Raw genomic sequence first — 18077 nt, 5'->3', positions numbered from 1 at the left:
GTCCGGTTTTATCCCAGGCTTTTTCAGACCCAGGCCAGCTGGCCTTGGTGAGTTCCCAATAGAACATCCCCATCTTCTCTTATTTTCTGACTACCAGCCCTGCCTATTTCTCTCTCTTCCTAGCTAGTGGCCATACAGCTTTTTATTAGACCAATCAGGTGTTTTAGATAGGCAAAGTACCACAACTTCATAGGGTTAAACAAACGCAACATAAAAGAATACAATACACCTTTGCATTGTTAAACAAATAGACCTCTTTTGGCATTAGTACATCATAGTCTCTAAGATATGAAATTTTTAAAAGTTTGTTTATTCCCTTGTAGTCTGGTAGAAGTGGAAAGACAATTCCAGAGCTAGAAAAAACTATCGGTTTAATGAAGAAAGTGGTTGAAAAAGTCCAAAGAGAAAATGAACAATTGAAAAAAGCATCAGGAATAATGACTAGTGAAAAAATGACTAATCTTGAAGAAGAAAATGAAAAATTAAAGGTAATTTTTATTTGATTTTATATGAATGTTTTACTGTTTTTATTTACATCTTTAGGGAAAATATTAAATCTACTCACTGCACCAAATGTCCTTAGTGGATGTGGTTGCACTTGACAGTGAGAAATCTAAAGGTAGCTACAGCATGGCCCTGCTTCTTCGTTATTACTGTTTCTGAACCAGTCGTTCTTTCTGGTGATAAATTATGTGTGTCTAATTTAGATTTGATTTGTAAAGGGGGGATTCTGTGGGATCTCTCGTATTTCCTTTAAATCTTAACATAATTTTAATGTACAGACAAGGTTAGATACGAACTTTGGCTATAGATAAGTCGTTTGGGGAAAGTCTTTAATTGTAGTCATATCAAGTAAGGTATCTAAAACTACCTACCATGAATTAAGTTTTATGAGTTAAATAGTAATCTTTATTTTTTATTTAAGCGAATTAAAATATAATTGCTTTATTTGCCCTTTTTCCTCACCTTCCCCATCACCTCCCTTTCTGCCCTACCTTACTTCCTCCCAAATTCTTTCTTATTTGTTACATATAATGTGAATAAATCCATAAATAAACTTGCAAAAGCCCATTTAATGTTGCTTGTATGATTCCATATAATCATTTTATTGATTTTTTTAATATGTTGCTTTATTAATTACCAGACTGAATTAGAAAAGCTTAAAGCTCACTTTGGACATCAGTTGAGTACACAATATGAATCCAAGAACAAAGGCACCGAGAAAATTGTTGCCGAAAATGAACGGCTTCGGAAAGAACTTAAAAAAGTAAGATGTTTATGACAGGTTACCTTTATTGTCATTAAGTGGCATATCTTGGCAAAATTAAAATCGATAAGAGCCTTGATGCCAGTGTCTGTTTACAGTATTTTTTTGTTTGTTTGTTTTTTTGTTTTTCGAGACAGGGTTTCTCTGTAGCTTTGGAGCCTGTCCTGGAACTCCCTTGGTAGACCAGGCTGGCCTCGAACTCACAGAGATCCACCTGTCTCTGCCTCCCAAGTGCTGGGATTACAGGCGTGCGCCACCACTGCCCGGCTACAGTAGATCTTAAGAGTTATATTTTCATCAATTGGTACATTTATATGCAAATTTAGAGCTAAGGTGGCATCACCTTAGAAGAAACTGCTCACTCTGGTTCTGTTCCTACTTATTGGGAATCGTTCCAAGATGGATAATGTCTCTCTGTTCCTCCGGCTCCTCGTATATGAAACTCGGAGTAGTAAATATACCTGTGTCTTAGCTAAGCCTGGGGTTGAATGCCTGTCATTTCAGTATCCAGGCAGTGTAAGAAAGAGACCAGCCTGGGCTACATAGGGAACCCAGCTTAAAAAAGAAATATGCATACACATACATATACATACACAGGGCACTTGAACCGTTTAAATGAGTTAATATTTGTGCATATGACTTAGAGCAATGAACAACTTAAAGAGCAAAGAATAAAACCATTTCTTTATTAAGATTCCTTTATATTTAAATGGTGAAATGTCCCTTACTCCTGACAAATAGGTATTATTTTTAACTTACATTATCTAGTGAATGAATTGGGATCATAAATCTAAAGACTTTTAAAACAGTAACTGTATTGTGAAGTCAGAGCTGTGCTATATTGAATCTTAATCTTTACTACTGGGAATAATCTGTCACTTACATACTATGTGTGTTAATGGCCAGCACTCTTTTAAGTATTACAGAGTCAAAACAAGCATCTTTTAATGTAGTAGCATTTCATTTGTTATTTTAATAAATAAAACTTGCCTGAAGATCACAGAGTAAAACAGCTCTACTTACTGATCAGTCTTATAGACCAAGCATTGGTAACATGCACCATTAATCCCAGTGGCCACACTAGTTGCCATAGAAACTAGGCAGTGCACGCCTTTATTCCCAGCCTAGGGAGGATTATAAAATGCAAGGAGACAGCTCACAGTCTCAGTCTGAGATTCCTGGAAGCAGGATCGCCATTTCGGACTGAGGCAGAAGAAAGAACCGGTGGCTTGGCTGCTTTGCTTTTTGGGCCCTCAGATGGAACCCCAATTTCTCTCTCTGAGTTTTTAATAATCGTGCTTCATTTTAAGGTATAACAAGGTTAACTGTCTCATTATTCTGAACATTTCCCTGAGAAACAAAGTTTCCACTAGATACCTTAGATAATAAATACTTGTAAATATGTTTCTCTGCCTTCATTTCTTTTATCTTTTGTACTAATTATTATGAATAGACTGCTGTTGTAGAGGAAAACAAACCTTTTTGCAGTTTTAAAACAATATAGCTCCAGCTTGTCTTATATTTTCCAGCATATGGTGACAATTTTCTGTGCCTGGTATCTGTGTGAACAGTGTTATGTTTTTCAATGATATACCAACAAGCCTTTACTGACAGGAAATGGAAGCTTCCGAGAAACTGCGGATAGCTAAGCACAGCCTAGAGCTGGTCAATGACAAGATGGCAGTTCAACTCGAAGAGATGGCCAAGAGATTACAGTTTGCAGAACAGAGAGGGCCACAGCTGGAAGGTGCTGACAGCAAGAGCTGGAAGTCAATTGTGGTTACCAGGTAGGATCAGTTTCACACTTGTCTGATGTTTAAAGAGTTAATAACTCTAGCGTCATTGACTTGAAAGATGACAGTATGCTGAATAACCCAATTATTTCCTGATGAACAGTTTGGTGTTTATCAATGGTTTTTCTTTCTGACGTAAAATGACAAAACTCTGTTTCTTCCTTAAGTGTTTAGCTAGTTTTATTGGCAGGCTGCAGCGCAAAGCACAGCTGAAACTGAGCTAACTTTCTGGAGCTCGGTGTGCATCATGAAGCTGTTGTCAGTCATGGGCTAGGACTGATGCTGCCCAGCTTCTCCTGAATGATGGATTCCTGCAACTGCAACTGCAGCTTCTTGTTTTGTTCACGTATTTCTACCGCAGATATGTCCTAAACAATTGGGCCATTTTCTCCCAATCCGTGCTGTTCTGGATCTAGGATGAGCTGCACTGCTTTTAGTTGTATACTTTCTCTACAGAGAGTCCAATAGATGAATATAGCAGCATGTTAGTATTTATTGGCCTTCACTTTCTCCTTTCCTGTGAACACTATAAAGATATTGGGTTTATGCCTAGGGCTTAGCTATTATGGCTGTGGAAGCCAACTTTATTTTGCCATGTTTGACTAGTTCCTTGCACTTACACATTCCCTGTGATGTCCTTGAAGGCCAGTATGCTTTGTCTGTTTGGAATGACTTGACAGAACACATGACACCCATTGTCACTCCAACTAAAAAGTGAGACAGCTTGTTCTGTAGTGGGCCTTATATTGCATGTGTTTCTGTCCGCCAATTTTAAGACAAAAAGAAAAAGCTAAGTCGGTATATTCAAGAGCACTCAGAGAGACGGCTAAAGTCCTGCCCTAGACTACCCGGAGCAGTCAGCATGCAGAGACTTCCCACTTTCAGACTGGGAATGCTGACACCAGGATGACAACAAGTGGAATAGGGTGACGGGAGAACAGTCTCGTCGTCTTGGACCCCTGGGACTTTGAGCCAGCAGTTGACTTCTAAGGGTCACTATTTTCTTATGTTGCCACATAGGTTGAGTGACTTTGAGACTAATGTATTCCACTAATATTCACTCAGCATCTGCTGCTGCCACACTGTGTGCTTCAGGCTATTTCTAGAAAGCCCAGCTTACTTAGTTTCCTTAAAGACCCAGCTTCCATCACTTAGGAAAACCTGCTTTTCACTGTGACATTGCATAAATTATAACTCTTCTGTGTGTCAAGATGTTTTTATGAGGTAACAAAAATGCTTACCTACTTTCATGTAAAACTCTTTAGTTTTAAGACAGTTGTGGGTTGATGGCACTATTTAACCTTAATTGAAGACGACTTTTCATGTTAAAGCATTTGTGAGTTTTTCTGAGAACTGCATATAGGCAGCATCTTTAGTAAACATAAGTCCAACTTGTTTTCAAAACAGTCATACTGTTTAAGGCTGATCTTAAGCTCTATCTTGGCCTTCCACGTGCTGAGTGTTCTCAGCACCTATTGACAGCTAAGAGGGGCCAGGGTAGTGCATAGGCTATTTAGATGGGGTAATCTCATGGTGAAGGACTTTATTCTTGGGTGGCTTTCTTAGTCATTCACTGTTTTATTCTATAGAACAATTCTCATAAAAGAAAGCATTTGACTGGGGGCTTGCTTACAGCTTCAGAGGTTTGTTTAGTTTATTATCATGATGGAACACAGACAGGCTACGATGCTAGTGTAGTAACTGAGAACTGTATCCAGATCTGTAGGCAGCACACAGAGCAAGGAATGGGCCTGGCAAGGCCTTTGATACCTCAAAGTCCACCTTCACTGACACACTTTCTCCAACTAGGCCACGCCTGCTAATCCTTCTAATCCTTTCATAGAGTTATATACTCTTTGGTAATAAGCATTCAAACATATGAGCCTATTTGTGGAGGTGGGGTCATTTTCATTCAGACCACCACAGTGGCTTTTGAACAGAGGAATGGATGAAGTGGAGGAATGAGCTTCGGGTATTTAACTTTAGCATTTGGTATATCTTTGGTCCAGTCAAGTAAGCACACTCTTCTAATCTGTTTGTAAGGTCTGCCCAGAATTATTGGAAAGAATTTATGTAATCATAACTGCCATTCCTTATGCTGTCCTTGTCAGATACTTTCTCTAAATCATTACCACCCTTTGTTAATTTATCTAGAAGACATTACATATTTCTTTCCTCTGGAAAGGCTTGAATACAGTAAATATCATCCTCCTGTGAGTTAAGCTATTGGGATCAACAAAATTTTGAAGATTTCTTTTGAGCCTGGATTTTTTTTAGTCCATTTGCCATTTTCTTATTGTTATAAATCTGTTTTGCTCCATCCATTCCACAGCGCACAGTGTTTCTCTTACTCCTGCCTTGGAACAGCTTGTTTTTTCTGTGGTGCCCGTGGGCTCTTTCTACCTGAACAGGGAGAGGGGAGGTGCTGGAAGTGGGGGAACATTGTGCAGTCTGATGAGTTAGGTATTTTCTTATGCCTGAAATAGGATGTCAACCTTAAAGCTTCACAGTTGCCGAAGTCAGTCTCCACCTCAGATCTTAGGCTCTTTAAGATCACATTAATTTTCTATTTTAATTAGCATGTGTGTTAATTAGGATGCTTATTCATTAACATCACCTTTTACTCTTAAATATGTAGCCGAAGGTTTGACTAGAAGAAATAATATTATGTAGTCTTGCATATTTTACCATGATTTAAGTTGACTTTTAAATTAGTGAGAGAAATTACATATTAATGCCCATAATAATTTTCCTTTATATTTTTAGAATGTATGAGACCAAGATGAAAGAGTTCGAAAGTGATATTGCCAAAAAGAATCAAAGTATAATTGACCTTAAACAGCTTGTACGAGAAGCAACAGAGAGAGAACAGAAAGCTAAGAAACACATGGAAGACCTTGAACAACAGGCATGTAATCGTCTGATGATAAAACAATATAATATATGTCAAGACAATCCCAGAACTGCCTGAAGGTGAAAACAATGAGCTCCTGAATAGTGTTCGCCCTAGGAGGCTCCTCCAGCGGGTGGTACTTAACTTACTTAACGTCAGCTCAGACGAGATTACTTCATTCTCTTACTCCCCACTTCTTCTTCATGATTAATCATGCTGGGTAGTTTTCAAAGTACACCCCAGATCTGGCTAGTGCTCCACGTGGAAGCCATCATCGTAGGCCTGACTGACTGAGCAGTCTCCTGACTGTGCCCTGGCTTCCACTTGCATCCTCTCCCCTTTCCTGTACTACTGGTCTGTTCTCCACATGGTTGTCAAATAGTCCTATAGGGTATGGAGCAAACTGTAGGAGTTTTATCCCCTTCACCATGAATGAAACTTTGTAACAGTTCTTTTCACAGCCTGTGTATAGATAGAGATACAGTATATGGCCTGCATCTTCTACAACCTGGTTCCCAGCGTTAACCCTTTCGAACCTTTGAGCAACTGAAAGCCATTTTGACTTCAGCTTTTTATACCTGTTTGCTGTCTAGAACACTCATCAGTATTCCCAGTATTCCCTTCGGGGACTAGACCCACACAGTCTGTCACCCTGTCTTCCCTAGATTCTTCTCCTAGACAGTGCTTTCTCCCCATCCTGCCATGTCCCATCCCATCTCATCTCATGACAGCATCACTGCTTTCTTTTCCTCAGTAAAAATCAGACACCTCTGTATGAGATCCCAGCCAATATGTGCTGTCCTTGCTACCTGGGCCTCAGTAGGAAGCTGCTCAAGTCTTGATGACTTGGATGCATAGACTAGAACACAGCTCTGGGAATTCATGCTTCCAAAGACCCAAAGCGCACGCCTTTAATCCCAGCACTCGGGAGGCAGAGGCAGGCGGATCTCTGTGAGTTCGAGGCCAGCCTGGTCTACAAGAGCTAGTTCTAGGACAGGAACCAAAGGCTACCTAGAAACCCTGTCTTGAAAATCCAAAAAAAAAAAAAGTCTTATTTCCATGCTGAACTTTTATCTTCTAACTAACTTTTCATTGTGCTCAAAGATTGAGGTGCTCAAAAATGTTCCTGAAGGTGTGGAAACAGATGAAGGGCTTATGCGGGAACTCCAGCGCCTTAGGTACATACATTTGACTACTTAAATATTAAATGTCTTTAACGTCTTTTTTCTCTTTGCGTGTGCGTGTGTACACATGTACATCTGGGTGGGGGTGTGGTATGTGCATGCCACCTGTGAAAGAAGCACAGCTTGTAGGGTCGCTTCTTCCTCCCAAGAACTGAAATCAGGCCATCAGCTTCACACCATGCACCCTTATCCACCTCTTTATTTTTAGAAAATTATTTTATACAGCCAGATCTGCTATACCTAAAGATTATGGTTTTCCAAAGTTGATTATTATTTCATCCTTCTAATATATTCACTCTTGTCTGAACAAAGAAAAGGGGAGAAACCCAATACTAATATTTCCAGATTGTAACTTAAATTTTTCTAGCAGCATAGAATTAAACTTTAGCATTGAAAAACCACATCCTAATGAAAGAGAAACAAGTAATTCTATGCTTCTAGGACTTTCTGCAGCTGCCTCTCATTGCAAGAAAAGAATTTTTGAAAATAACATCAGGACTAAGAGTAGGAAAAACTTAGATTTTTTGTTGTTTAGGAATGAAGCAATGAAGCCTGGAGAGGAAAATTTTCCTTGATGGCCTTGCTGCAATCTCTTAGGGATATCCTCCCAGCATACACCACCAGAGTCAGCTGTGATCTTGATGAAATGCTGCCTGTGTAGTTTACAGAGTGACACCGTTTATCTTTCTAACATGCTATCATTGTTCTCTAGATTAGCCAATAGTCAGCTGGATAAAGAAAAGGCTGAATTGATCCATCAGATAGAAGTTAACAAGGACCAAACTGGAGCTGAAAGCCGCACACCTGGTAATGTATTTTGTAAAACTTGATGGCTATCCCAAGTTTTTGATTTAGGGCTTTCCTTTTGTGTGTTTCTATAGTACCAAATCCCTGATAAGAGTATTTAGAACTGTTCTCTCTCAGGCTGTGACACTTCAAATGCTTATACTAAATGGCCTAAGTTTTTCATCTATGGGTTACAAACTTAATCATAGTATATTTCCAAGCATTTGATGCTGTTCTTTGCTTCCATCTTCCTTTAAAAAAAAAAAAAGATTTATTATGTATACAGTGTTTTGCCTGCATCTATTATTTCTGGACGCCAGAAGAGGGCACCAGATCTCATTAGATGGTTGTGTGCACCATGTGGTTGCTGGGAAATGAACTCTGACCTCTGGAAGAGCAGCCAGAGCTCTTAACCTCTGAGCCTTCTCTCCAGTCCGTGTTTCCACTTTTGAAGTATAGGTCCTTGAATCCCTATGAACATTTTCTTGTGAATGTTACTAATTGCCTTAATTTTAAAACTACAGCACTATTTTTTCTATCACAAATAGAAATGTTCCTTTAATTCCTTTCAATCCCTGTCCTGGAATTAGCATTCATTCCCCTATATTGCACAGTTATACACAAAACAAATGTGTACACATACAGAATACAGTTGATCATTACTTGCTGATCTATATTTGCAAATGTAACTTTTTATCACAATATGTTTATAATGATTATAATTTATAATCAACTCACAATGCTTTTGCAAACAGGCACAGTGACAAATATAATAGCCTCCATATTCCCACCCAGGATCAACAAGGTAGCGTCTGGCATTATTTCAGTTTTCCTACAGAGGTGATCTAGGATAAAGCATTCAGAACAACTATAGCCTGATGGGAGTTTGAATCTTCACTCTGACACTTTCAGTGGGACAACCTCAGAAAGGTGGCTTAAGAGCATTTTCTTTTGAAACTAAAGAAAATGTAATCGATCAGGATGAGTTGTTTGCAGCATCTAAAGTGATAGTTTGTGCATAGGTTTGCATGTACTTGCATTCCGAGGAACTGCGGTTTGAGATTTGCTAATTGTACCAAGTTCACAGGATAAAGCTTAACAATTAGAGTATAGACCTTATATGTCTATTGAGTTTCTAACTTGACAATTAAAGAGTGTAGACCTTATATGTCTATTGAACTTTTGTATTTTTTTTTCTGCCATGCTATATGTCTAGCTTCTCTTACTGCTCTTACTACAGAGATCTTTTGAGCTCTGTACATCATTCGTAGTTTCTGTAATTCTGTAGTATGCTATTGAAGGGATAGTGAGCAGTTTACCCCAGGATGGATTTTGGTATAGTTCCAAAGTTTCTGACATAACAAAACTGTATCTCCTAACATAATCGTGTCATTATGTGATAGTTTGATGGAAGTGTCATGTTCTGCCCTACAGGATATATCTGAATAATTTAAACTATTTCACAGAGATACTAATGAATTCTTCTGCTACTTTGTATTAATGTGCAGGATGATTTGTGGGAGGCACTGTGCTAAGGATTTTACAAAATTTTTACTTTATTCTTATAATGCCATAGGATCAATACTGTTGTCTTCATTTTACATTTGATAAATGATTAATAACCTATCCTCAAGATCACAACGATTAGAAGTGTCACAGGAAGGTGAAACAGTAATTCTATGAAAGTTCAGAACTCCTTGCCATGCCAGGGTCTTAACCACTGGGTTACTGTGCTTCGCTAACTAAAAACACCATTCATCTATCTGGAGTAGGTATTGACTGCTAGGGGACAGCTGCGTGTGCTCTCGGCACACACAACAAAGACCTGTCAATTCGTTGGCATTAGGCAAGTTCTCTAATTTGTCTAAGCCCAAACCCTTACAATTGCTTATGTCTTAAGAGAAGGGAGGAAAGGTACCAGTCACATTTCAGAGAGTACCAGCTTCCAAATGAACCTGTTTGGATATTCCTGAATCAGCATTTAAAGATGAGGACATTTACAAGACCTCTGGAAGATGTTCTATATATTTTCTTGCTTCACTGTTTGACCACCAGTCTGTACATAATATATAGGAGCTGACTGTGGATGAACTAATGGACATGTGCATATGCATGTTTACTGGGGCACTCCACATGGGAGCTAGGTAGAGGATCAGCCCATGTGTCCATCAACAAATACACTGACAAAATGTGCTGCACATATATGGGAGTTTTATTAATCCATAAAAATATTTTTAAGAAAATGGTACTACAGATTACCTTGTTCAGGAAAATAGGCCACCAGTCTCAGAAGACAAATATTACATCTTTTCTTTATATGTAGGATCCATGTGACATGAAAATCAAAGAGGGATTTTGCCTTACAAGAGAAAATGTTTTGTTTTTTTTTAATGATTTGAAACCTTGTTTATGTTTGCCCTTTGTCTCTGAGTTATAGGAACCACGTCAAACAATGCAAAATACTCCATTCTTTGTCATGAAAACTTGTTTTATTTCCTCAAACTTTAAAACAAAACCCTTCACCGTCCATGAGTGTATAGAGCCACATGACACTGTGTCTTAACCTTTGTGCTGTGTGTCAGCAGCTGACTTCTTACCGAGCCGTCAGGACTGGGCTCCTTCATCTGGGCCACACACATTGTCTTGGACGTTTTGCACATAGTGTAAAAAAAAACAAACATGGAAATAGCCAAAGCTATTTGGGGTAGAAGGAGAGCATAAATGGCTGGCTTACCATTTTAGTCCTTTGCCTGTATATTTTGTACCTAAAAAATTTTACTGGTTGTAGGATTTTTCTCTCAAAAATAGGAATTTCTCTTTTTAAAAAAATAGAAATGTCTCTCATATGAGGAATAACCCACTTTTCCAATACCTAGCAGCTACTCCTCTGTCTGCTTGCTGTGGATGACATTACCTACTAGTGATAACATAGAAGTATACCTGAGAAGGGCTCCTGCCATATAGGACCAGATGATCCCAGACTGTAGGCTTCATAAACTTCCTGTTTATTCTGAAACAAATCCTCTATCGTTAACTCTTTCACAGTAAACAAAAATGTGGGTCTAATATTCCTATTTTGGCAGATTCTGATCAACTAAAGGAAAAGATAAGTGATCTGGAGACACAGCTCAGAAAGTCAGACCTAGACAAGCAACATTTGATGGTAATTCTTATTTATATCTAACTTCAGTATGGCCGGGGTTCTGTGAAAACAGCTTTGGGAAACAAGTTTTATGATCACCGTCTTTAAGTCTGTGCCTAAAAACTCATGATTTATTTCACACTTACCTTAGTAGTACTAAGGATATAATTTGACTCATGACAACTTTTTATTAGACAATAGCTAGCAACAACAAAAAATCAGACAAACAGAAAGGAATCAAGAATAAATTTTTTTAAAGCCATAACAAATTACCTCTTAACAGTTTTTTAGAATTTTTTCTTACTTTGTGGGTCATGTTGAAAACAGTATTTCTAAGTACCTTTTGAAATTATGGTCAGAGATCTTTCCCTCACAACCTTTCTGTGCTCTGCCTTGCCTTAAGACCCAGGAGCACAGGAGCCTGGAAGTGAGCCCTGGCTCATCACTGGGCAGTGTAAACCGCGACTGGTGCGCATGTGCCCTTCACATTCATTGCTTGACTTTTACAAATCCCAGGAGTCCATGATCATAAATATTATTTATAAAAGTTAAAAAACCAGAAAGTTAAAATACTGAAAACTCTTAAGACATTAACTTCCATGTAATGAAGAGCAGAGTCCCTTTGCTTGCCTGAGAACATCTGATGCAGTTCAGAGAAAGACTTTTGTTAGCAAGGTTCCATTGCACTATACTTTATATTTTACTGTTTATATTCTTTGAGTTTTTATGTTTGTAATCAAATCTTCTAAATTTCAAATGAAAAACATATATTGCTCTATGTGACTTACAGGAGGAAATTAAAAAGCTGAAAAAAGAACTGGAAAATTTTGATCCTTCGTTCTTTGAAGAAATTGAAGACCTGAAGTACAACTATAAGGAAGAAGTGAAGAAGAATATTTTATTAGAAGAGAAGTTAAAAAAGCTTTCTGAGCAGTTTGGATTTGAATTACCTAGTCCCGTTGCTGCTTCTGAACAGACGGAAGATAGAGAAAGTCCCAATAATTTCCCTATTTATTAAAGACCACATTTAACTGTAGATTTAAAATTATTTTATAAGTTAAAAAATTTCAGCTGACAGTCAAGCAGTCTCTGAACTACAGAATTCACCTCTCAAAATACTGTATTTTTACTTAAAGTCATATTTAGTTTTAATTTGGCAGAAAAGTATATTTTTGAAGATGTGAATTATTTATTGCTATCCAGTGTACAATAAGGTATGATATTCCTATTTTTATGTCTTAAATTTTCTAAAAGCATAAAAATAATCTTAACAATTTTACCATTTAAAACTGAAGTTTCAGATGTAATTATTTTATAGTTTTGTGTTAATATATTCAAATCCTTTGATTTTGATAAACACATACATAAATGTTTATAAGTTATAACAGTTTGCTAAATAGCTAGCAAAATTAAATAGAACCTTGAGTTATTTTATCTTCTGTAAACATAGCAGACTCTTCAATATTAGAAAACTGCAATAATACCAACTATATTTACATTTTATACATCAAATATTATATCTTTGAGCCTATCAAATTTCTGCTTATCTATTTTTGAAAACTGACTAAACAAACACTCTTTATTAAAAGCATAGCCATATTTGTTTAGGTTCATGTTAATAATAACTGGTTTGGAGTTCATGTAAGTATCTGGAAGAGGCCAGCATAGACCAAGGTGGTGGCGATGGACCTGTAAGGAGGACAATGTGACATTAGCTTTAGTCTGTAAATAGAATCTTAATTTACCTGTAAATACGTACTTTGGGTGCCTGCTACAGATATAATGTAAGGGTCTGCCTTATATTACTCTTATTTTAATTAAATGTCATAGCTGTTCTTTTGACATAGTGCTGTCTATCTTCCCCATTAGAATATGAATTTTCCTGAAGGCAGAGACATTGTTTTTTTTTAATTCTGCAAGTACCTGAAAATGCCAGGAACCTAATTAAGGGTTCCTCCCAAATTTAATGGATATAATAAGTCTGTTGGTGAATATAGAAAAAAAAAAAGGAAAATGTGAGGCAGAATCTAGCATTCCCAAAGGGAGTAAGTGGTGATTGGTTAGGACATTGTTGTGTAGCTGTTTCCTCCACATGAAAACGCCCTCTCTGAAGGGAGGCTCTTTAAGGCGCTCCTTGAGATTACAGCAGTACTACCACAGGACAGCTAGCTACCCGGGATGTGCATGGCTTGAGTGATTGATCGTGATTGATCCTTATAGACTACTGCTTCTGGGCCCTCCGTACTCCTTGTAAGCAGCTCCTTCCCAGATTCCTGTAACCCCAACAAAGTCAGGGGCTCACTAAGGTCCACTAAGGAGTCCTTTCTTTGGTCTGTCCTCAGCACGTTATCTGTGGCACGTGAGTGTTCATATCTCCCCGGGACTACCACACAGTCACACGACAGACAGACAATTATGTTTTCATAGATGGTAATGAAAAGCAATTAGGGGGAGTTAAGAAGGGGCCATTCCATGGGAAGGCTCAACAGACCTAGCAGCATTATGCAGAAGAAATAATGTTCATTTGTGAAGAATGAGCACAATGGATAGAAATGAACGATGAATGCTTTAGGGAGGGAAATGTAGTAGTAACTCAAGCAGGACTCTTTCCTAAATTACAGTGAGCGCGCCTAGCTGAGTGTAAAGAACAGAGATTTAGTAGATTAGACTTCTCAAGAACTGAACAACTAGATGCATGAAGTAATGGGAGGAAGGCTTAAAAATAATGAGTCCAGGTTTCTAATTTCAGTGAATATGTGGAGCCGGGAACCCTAAGAACAGATTCAGTTTTGAATGAACATTATGAATTTCATATACCAGGGAGAAACAGACAAGTCCAGGGAAAAGAGCACAAAGCATAAGACAGTTCATCCTGTGTAAGCTACTACTTTGCACGTTTTCACTAAACTCCCTATTAAGTTAGTACACGAAGTGCTGAGTGAAAGTAGGCTCCGAATGTCTCAGAGAACACAGTGGGCCACAGGAGCCCCCAGGAGGGGAATGCATTATCACTGTAACTCCGAAGCACATCCCGGACTTCCCGGATAGCCAGTGCCCGGCCTAACACCATCACTGTATACAGTGCTGTCTGCCCCTTCCCATCAACTCAGTTCTGTTTTAGTTCACAAGAATTATAGGGAATTAGCCAGGCGGTGGTGGCGCAGGCCTTTAATCCCAGCACTCGGGAGGCAGAGGCAGGTGGATCTCTGTGAGTTCGAGGCCAGCCTGGTCTACAAGAGCTAGTTCCAGGACAGGAACCAAAAAGCTACAGAGAAACCCTGTCCCAAAAAAAAAAAAAAAAAAGAATTATAGGGAATTATACTAACTGCATGCCAGAATGATTAAAGTCTATCCAGAGTCAGAGTGTCATGTCTTGGTCATTACCTTAATTAAACAGCCATCACCGCAGTGCCACACAATCCCTTCGATTTTACCCTCATTGCAGTCTTCAAACCAGGACAGCAAGTCGTTGTGTTTCAGGGTCGGCAGGTTTTCTACTTGGAAGGCTCCATGTGGTATGAGAAAGTGCAGCGGGTATCTCTTGCTTCCTAGCCCTAAATGGTAAATTTCCCATTAGCCATTCTCAGTCACATTCTTTTCAGAAAGAAAAGGTACCTCCCCAAATGTATAAATGTCTAAACATTTAGGAGCTATGTTAACAAAAGGGTTATTTGATTTGATTTTCTGTAGAGAATAATCCAAAGTGCATTACATCCAGTTCTCACTCAAGTGTGACACTATTTCCAAAAACTCTGTCTTACTTTCGTGTACTCTCTACACTGGGAGTTGGCACAATGACCTGCAGAACAGGTCCAGACAGACACCAGACACCTATTATCTATTGTAAGTAATTTCAATGGAATGTAGCCTTAACCATTCATGTAAGTACTGCTGATAGCCCATTTCAAAGATACAGTTAACAAAGCTTAAAACACTGGCTATCAAACATTTTCAGAGAAAAACATTTGCTAACATGTGCTATATAGTTAGCTACATTCTGCTGTTAGTGTTTACCCAACATCTTTGATCCTGTATGTAAGCTTAATACCCATTAATCAACCTACTTAAATTTGGGTGTATTATTTTCAGATGTACTGCATCTGTCAAAAATACCCGATGGTCCTAATAAAGAGATGAATGGCCAATAGCAAGGCAGGTGCAAGGATAGGTGGGGCCAGTGGTCAGAGAGTATAAACAGAAGAAAAAATCTGGGGAGAAGGGGGAGCAACTAGGGAACAAGGAGAAAAGGCCATTGGAGCCAGCCACGCAGCAGCCGTGGACAAAGAAGTAAAGAAAGGTATGCAGAAATAGAAAAAGACAAAAGCCTAGAGGCAAAAGGTAGTCAGGGTAATTTAAGAAAAGCGCAAGAAACAAGCCAAGCTAAGGCAGAGCATAACTAAGTCTCTGTGTGATTTATTTGGGTGGCAGGCCCCTTCCAAAAACCCAAAGGGTCAAAACACCCACAACATGTGTATGTTTGCATACCTATTTCTGTGGAATACAGGTTTGTACAACTGCGTTGTGGAGACAGGAGGTCAACACTGAGTACTTGTTAATTGCTTTCCACCTTCTATTTTGAAAAACAGCATGTCTCCTAAAGCTCAGTGATTAGGCTACATTGTCTGCAAGGCCCAGATAGCCTCTTATCTGTGCCTCTCTGGCTCTTGGACCGGCATACACCACTGCTGCCCAGCTTTTAACATGGGTGTTAGGGATCCAAACTTTATGGACTGGGCTACCTCCCTACACCTTCAGTCAGCTTTTGATCTCTAGAATTATTATAGCTTTAGAGTCTTTATTCTATTTTATGATTCTCCTTTCAATTCTGTACTCCAGCATACTGATTTACTCAATTCATTTCCGTTCATTCATTCTTTATACAGTATCTGTTGCCAATTCTTCCCCTTGCCTGTGTTTACTAAAGCTAAAGTGATGATCTAACGGAACAGCGCATTCCACCCAACTAACTCCCCTAAACTTACAAAGCAATGAAAAGCTACATCTCAGTAATTACTTCCCATGCACAGTTGTTAGAGCTGTCCTGGGAAGGATAACTGGATAAAGGCAACCTGCTGCATTAATGAATCACCATGATTAGCCAGCCATACATTTTCTCTTCAATATAAGATTTGGATGATGATAAGATTTCTCTTTGATATAAGAAGAGGATGTGCTCCTAGGAACTGGAGGCGAATGCACTCACTGCCGCTTCAGTATGTTTCTCGGGCTGACCACAGGAAGTTCTCTCTGGAAAACATCCTCACTCACCATATGGGTTTCCATTGATATTTGTTCCTATCAGTTCCAGGGTTTGCTCTAAAAGTTCTGACAGGGGCACGGCACTGATTTCCAAAAGTCCAGGCTCATCAGGATTGTGCCGTAGGACCAGGGCAATTCCAAACTCATAATTCACCACAGAAGAATGCCAGCAATACTGCTTGCTGTTCTTTTCCACTGGGACCCAGCCTGTTGGTTAAAGAGAAGTCAGAGCTATCACATTGATTCTAGTAAAAGACACAGGCATTTGTTTGATTATTGGTTATAAATATTCCTTATTTTCTAGATTCCCTATCACACAGACACTTAAAATCAGTGAGAAAGGTAACAATTTTACTGTTTTCCTTATAATCATAAGGGTTCATTTGCTTATTCTGTTGGGGTATATTAGCATGAACTAAACACATTCTTCAGAAAAATCATCTTGGTTCAGGAGCAACTGAGCACTACACTCAGACAGCGTTAAAACTCTCCTCTTCTTTTAAATTTTATTTTAGTGTCTTTTCTAACTGCCTACCCTCCCTCCTGCCTGATACTGTCTTTTTTTTTCACTTAATAAAGCAAGTCCTCTGTATCATCCTACAGTGTCAGTGGTGCTCCGCATTTATATCCTTCCGATCCGGCTGAGCAATTACCAATTCCCTATTTGCCGTTGCTGTTTTTACTTTTATTGCTAGGCTAAGCTCCCTCAATGTGGAAAACTTGCTGCATCTGAAAGAAACAAGCCACTACTCTGACCAAACACCTTACAAAATATTCTCACCCTTGAGAAAGATTCAAACTCAAAAGATCATTCCTTGCTATGTCTTTAGAAACTGTAAAGACTTTTCAATAAACTCGACTCAGAAACTTCGCATTATAAATAAAAAGAAAAGCTAGCTTAAGACAATTTTCCAATTAGACCCTTTTTGCCTGGTTCTTATACTAAACACAAAATGATTCTGGGATACCGGGAATGTGTCCGTTCTCATCAGGTACTGGCTTCCCATTCTGCCGCTCTACTTCCTTTGCTGGTACCCAGCCCTCTGGGACAGGTCGGAAGTCTTCCTCTGTGTTCCACAGGTGCGCTGCAAAGAGTCAGTTAAGGCATTGGACAGAGGACAGGTGCAAAGTAGAAGCGGAAAACACTATATCGCTGGCAGATGTGAAAGGGACTATTTTTCCCTGCCACGTGACTACATTCCAAATCAGGGGACTAACACTACATTTTCAACTTTCAGTACATTTATGCACATTACAGCCTAAGGTAGCCAACAATCTGCAAGGATTCATGAGTTTTTAATTTTTTTATTTTGGGGGTGTTTCGAGATAGGGTTTCTCTGTGTGATAGCCTTGGCTGTCCTGGAATTTATTCTGTAGACCAGGTTGGCCTCGAACTCTGTGAGATCCACCTGCCTCTACCTCCTGAGTGAGACTTAAGAGTTTTAATATGTACTCCCTATGCCGTACTTTATATATGTATATATATATATATATATGTTACATATATATATGAGTAAAAATAATATATATGTATAATATAGTCATCAATGCAATATTAACTATCCTTTAATATCTGTCATTTTTCTCATGCAAACCAAATGAAAATGTATCTTATTAAAATACTGTATGTTTAAACATTATAGACTGATACTATAAAGAAGTTACAGAAGGGGGGAAAATAATTTTCAGTATTTGTGTATGTATACACGTGTGTATGCATGTGTGTGCATGTCTGGGCACTGTGCCACTGATT

At 38.7% G+C, this 18077-nt stretch overlaps 2 protein-coding genes across 4 annotated transcripts in view; one reads left to right on the top strand and one right to left on the bottom strand.

Annotated features, from left to right (window-relative positions):
* Positions 1-12907, top strand: part of Cep290 (centrosomal protein 290) — a 79380-nt gene extending 66473 nt beyond the window's left edge. For both annotated transcript variants that reach the window (XM_013350354.2, XM_026784448.1), the window contains exons 46-53: positions 324-488; positions 1145-1267; positions 2882-3054; positions 5827-5968; positions 7058-7131; positions 7850-7944; positions 11007-11086; positions 11856-12907. In XM_013350354.2, coding sequence (XP_013205808.1) covers positions 324-488; positions 1145-1267; positions 2882-3054; positions 5827-5968; positions 7058-7131; positions 7850-7944; positions 11007-11086; positions 11856-12083 — 1080 coding nt within the window. In that variant the 3' untranslated portion in view covers positions 12084-12907. The remainder of the gene's footprint in view (positions 1-323; positions 489-1144; positions 1268-2881; positions 3055-5826; positions 5969-7057; positions 7132-7849; positions 7945-11006; positions 11087-11855) is intronic.
* C24H12orf29 (chromosome 24 C12orf29 homolog) overlaps positions 1-18077 on the bottom strand; it is a 29145-nt gene that overhangs the window by 4306 nt on the left and 6762 nt on the right. The window contains exons 4-7 of one of the 2 annotated variants that reach the window (XM_005358117.3): positions 17293-17409; positions 16334-16531; positions 14450-14619; positions 10117-12754 (exon numbers count right to left, since the gene is read on the bottom strand). In XM_005358117.3, coding sequence (XP_005358174.1) covers positions 12566-12754; positions 14450-14619; positions 16334-16531; positions 17293-17409 — 674 coding nt within the window. In that variant the 3' untranslated portion in view covers positions 10117-12565. Of the gene's footprint in view, positions 1-10116; positions 12755-14449; positions 14620-16333; positions 16532-17292; positions 17410-18077 lie in introns of those variants that run through there. The other variant, XM_026784449.1, reaches the window with a different exon arrangement.

The sequence above is a fragment of the Microtus ochrogaster genome, chromosome 24 (assembly GCF_000317375.1).
Source record: "Microtus ochrogaster isolate Prairie Vole_2 chromosome 24, MicOch1.0, whole genome shotgun sequence".
In the NCBI taxonomy this organism is placed as follows: domain Eukaryota; kingdom Metazoa; phylum Chordata; class Mammalia; order Rodentia; family Cricetidae; genus Microtus; species Microtus ochrogaster.
Note: the sequence above shows the minus strand (reverse complement) of the source record. Positions and strands in the feature narration are given on the sequence as shown.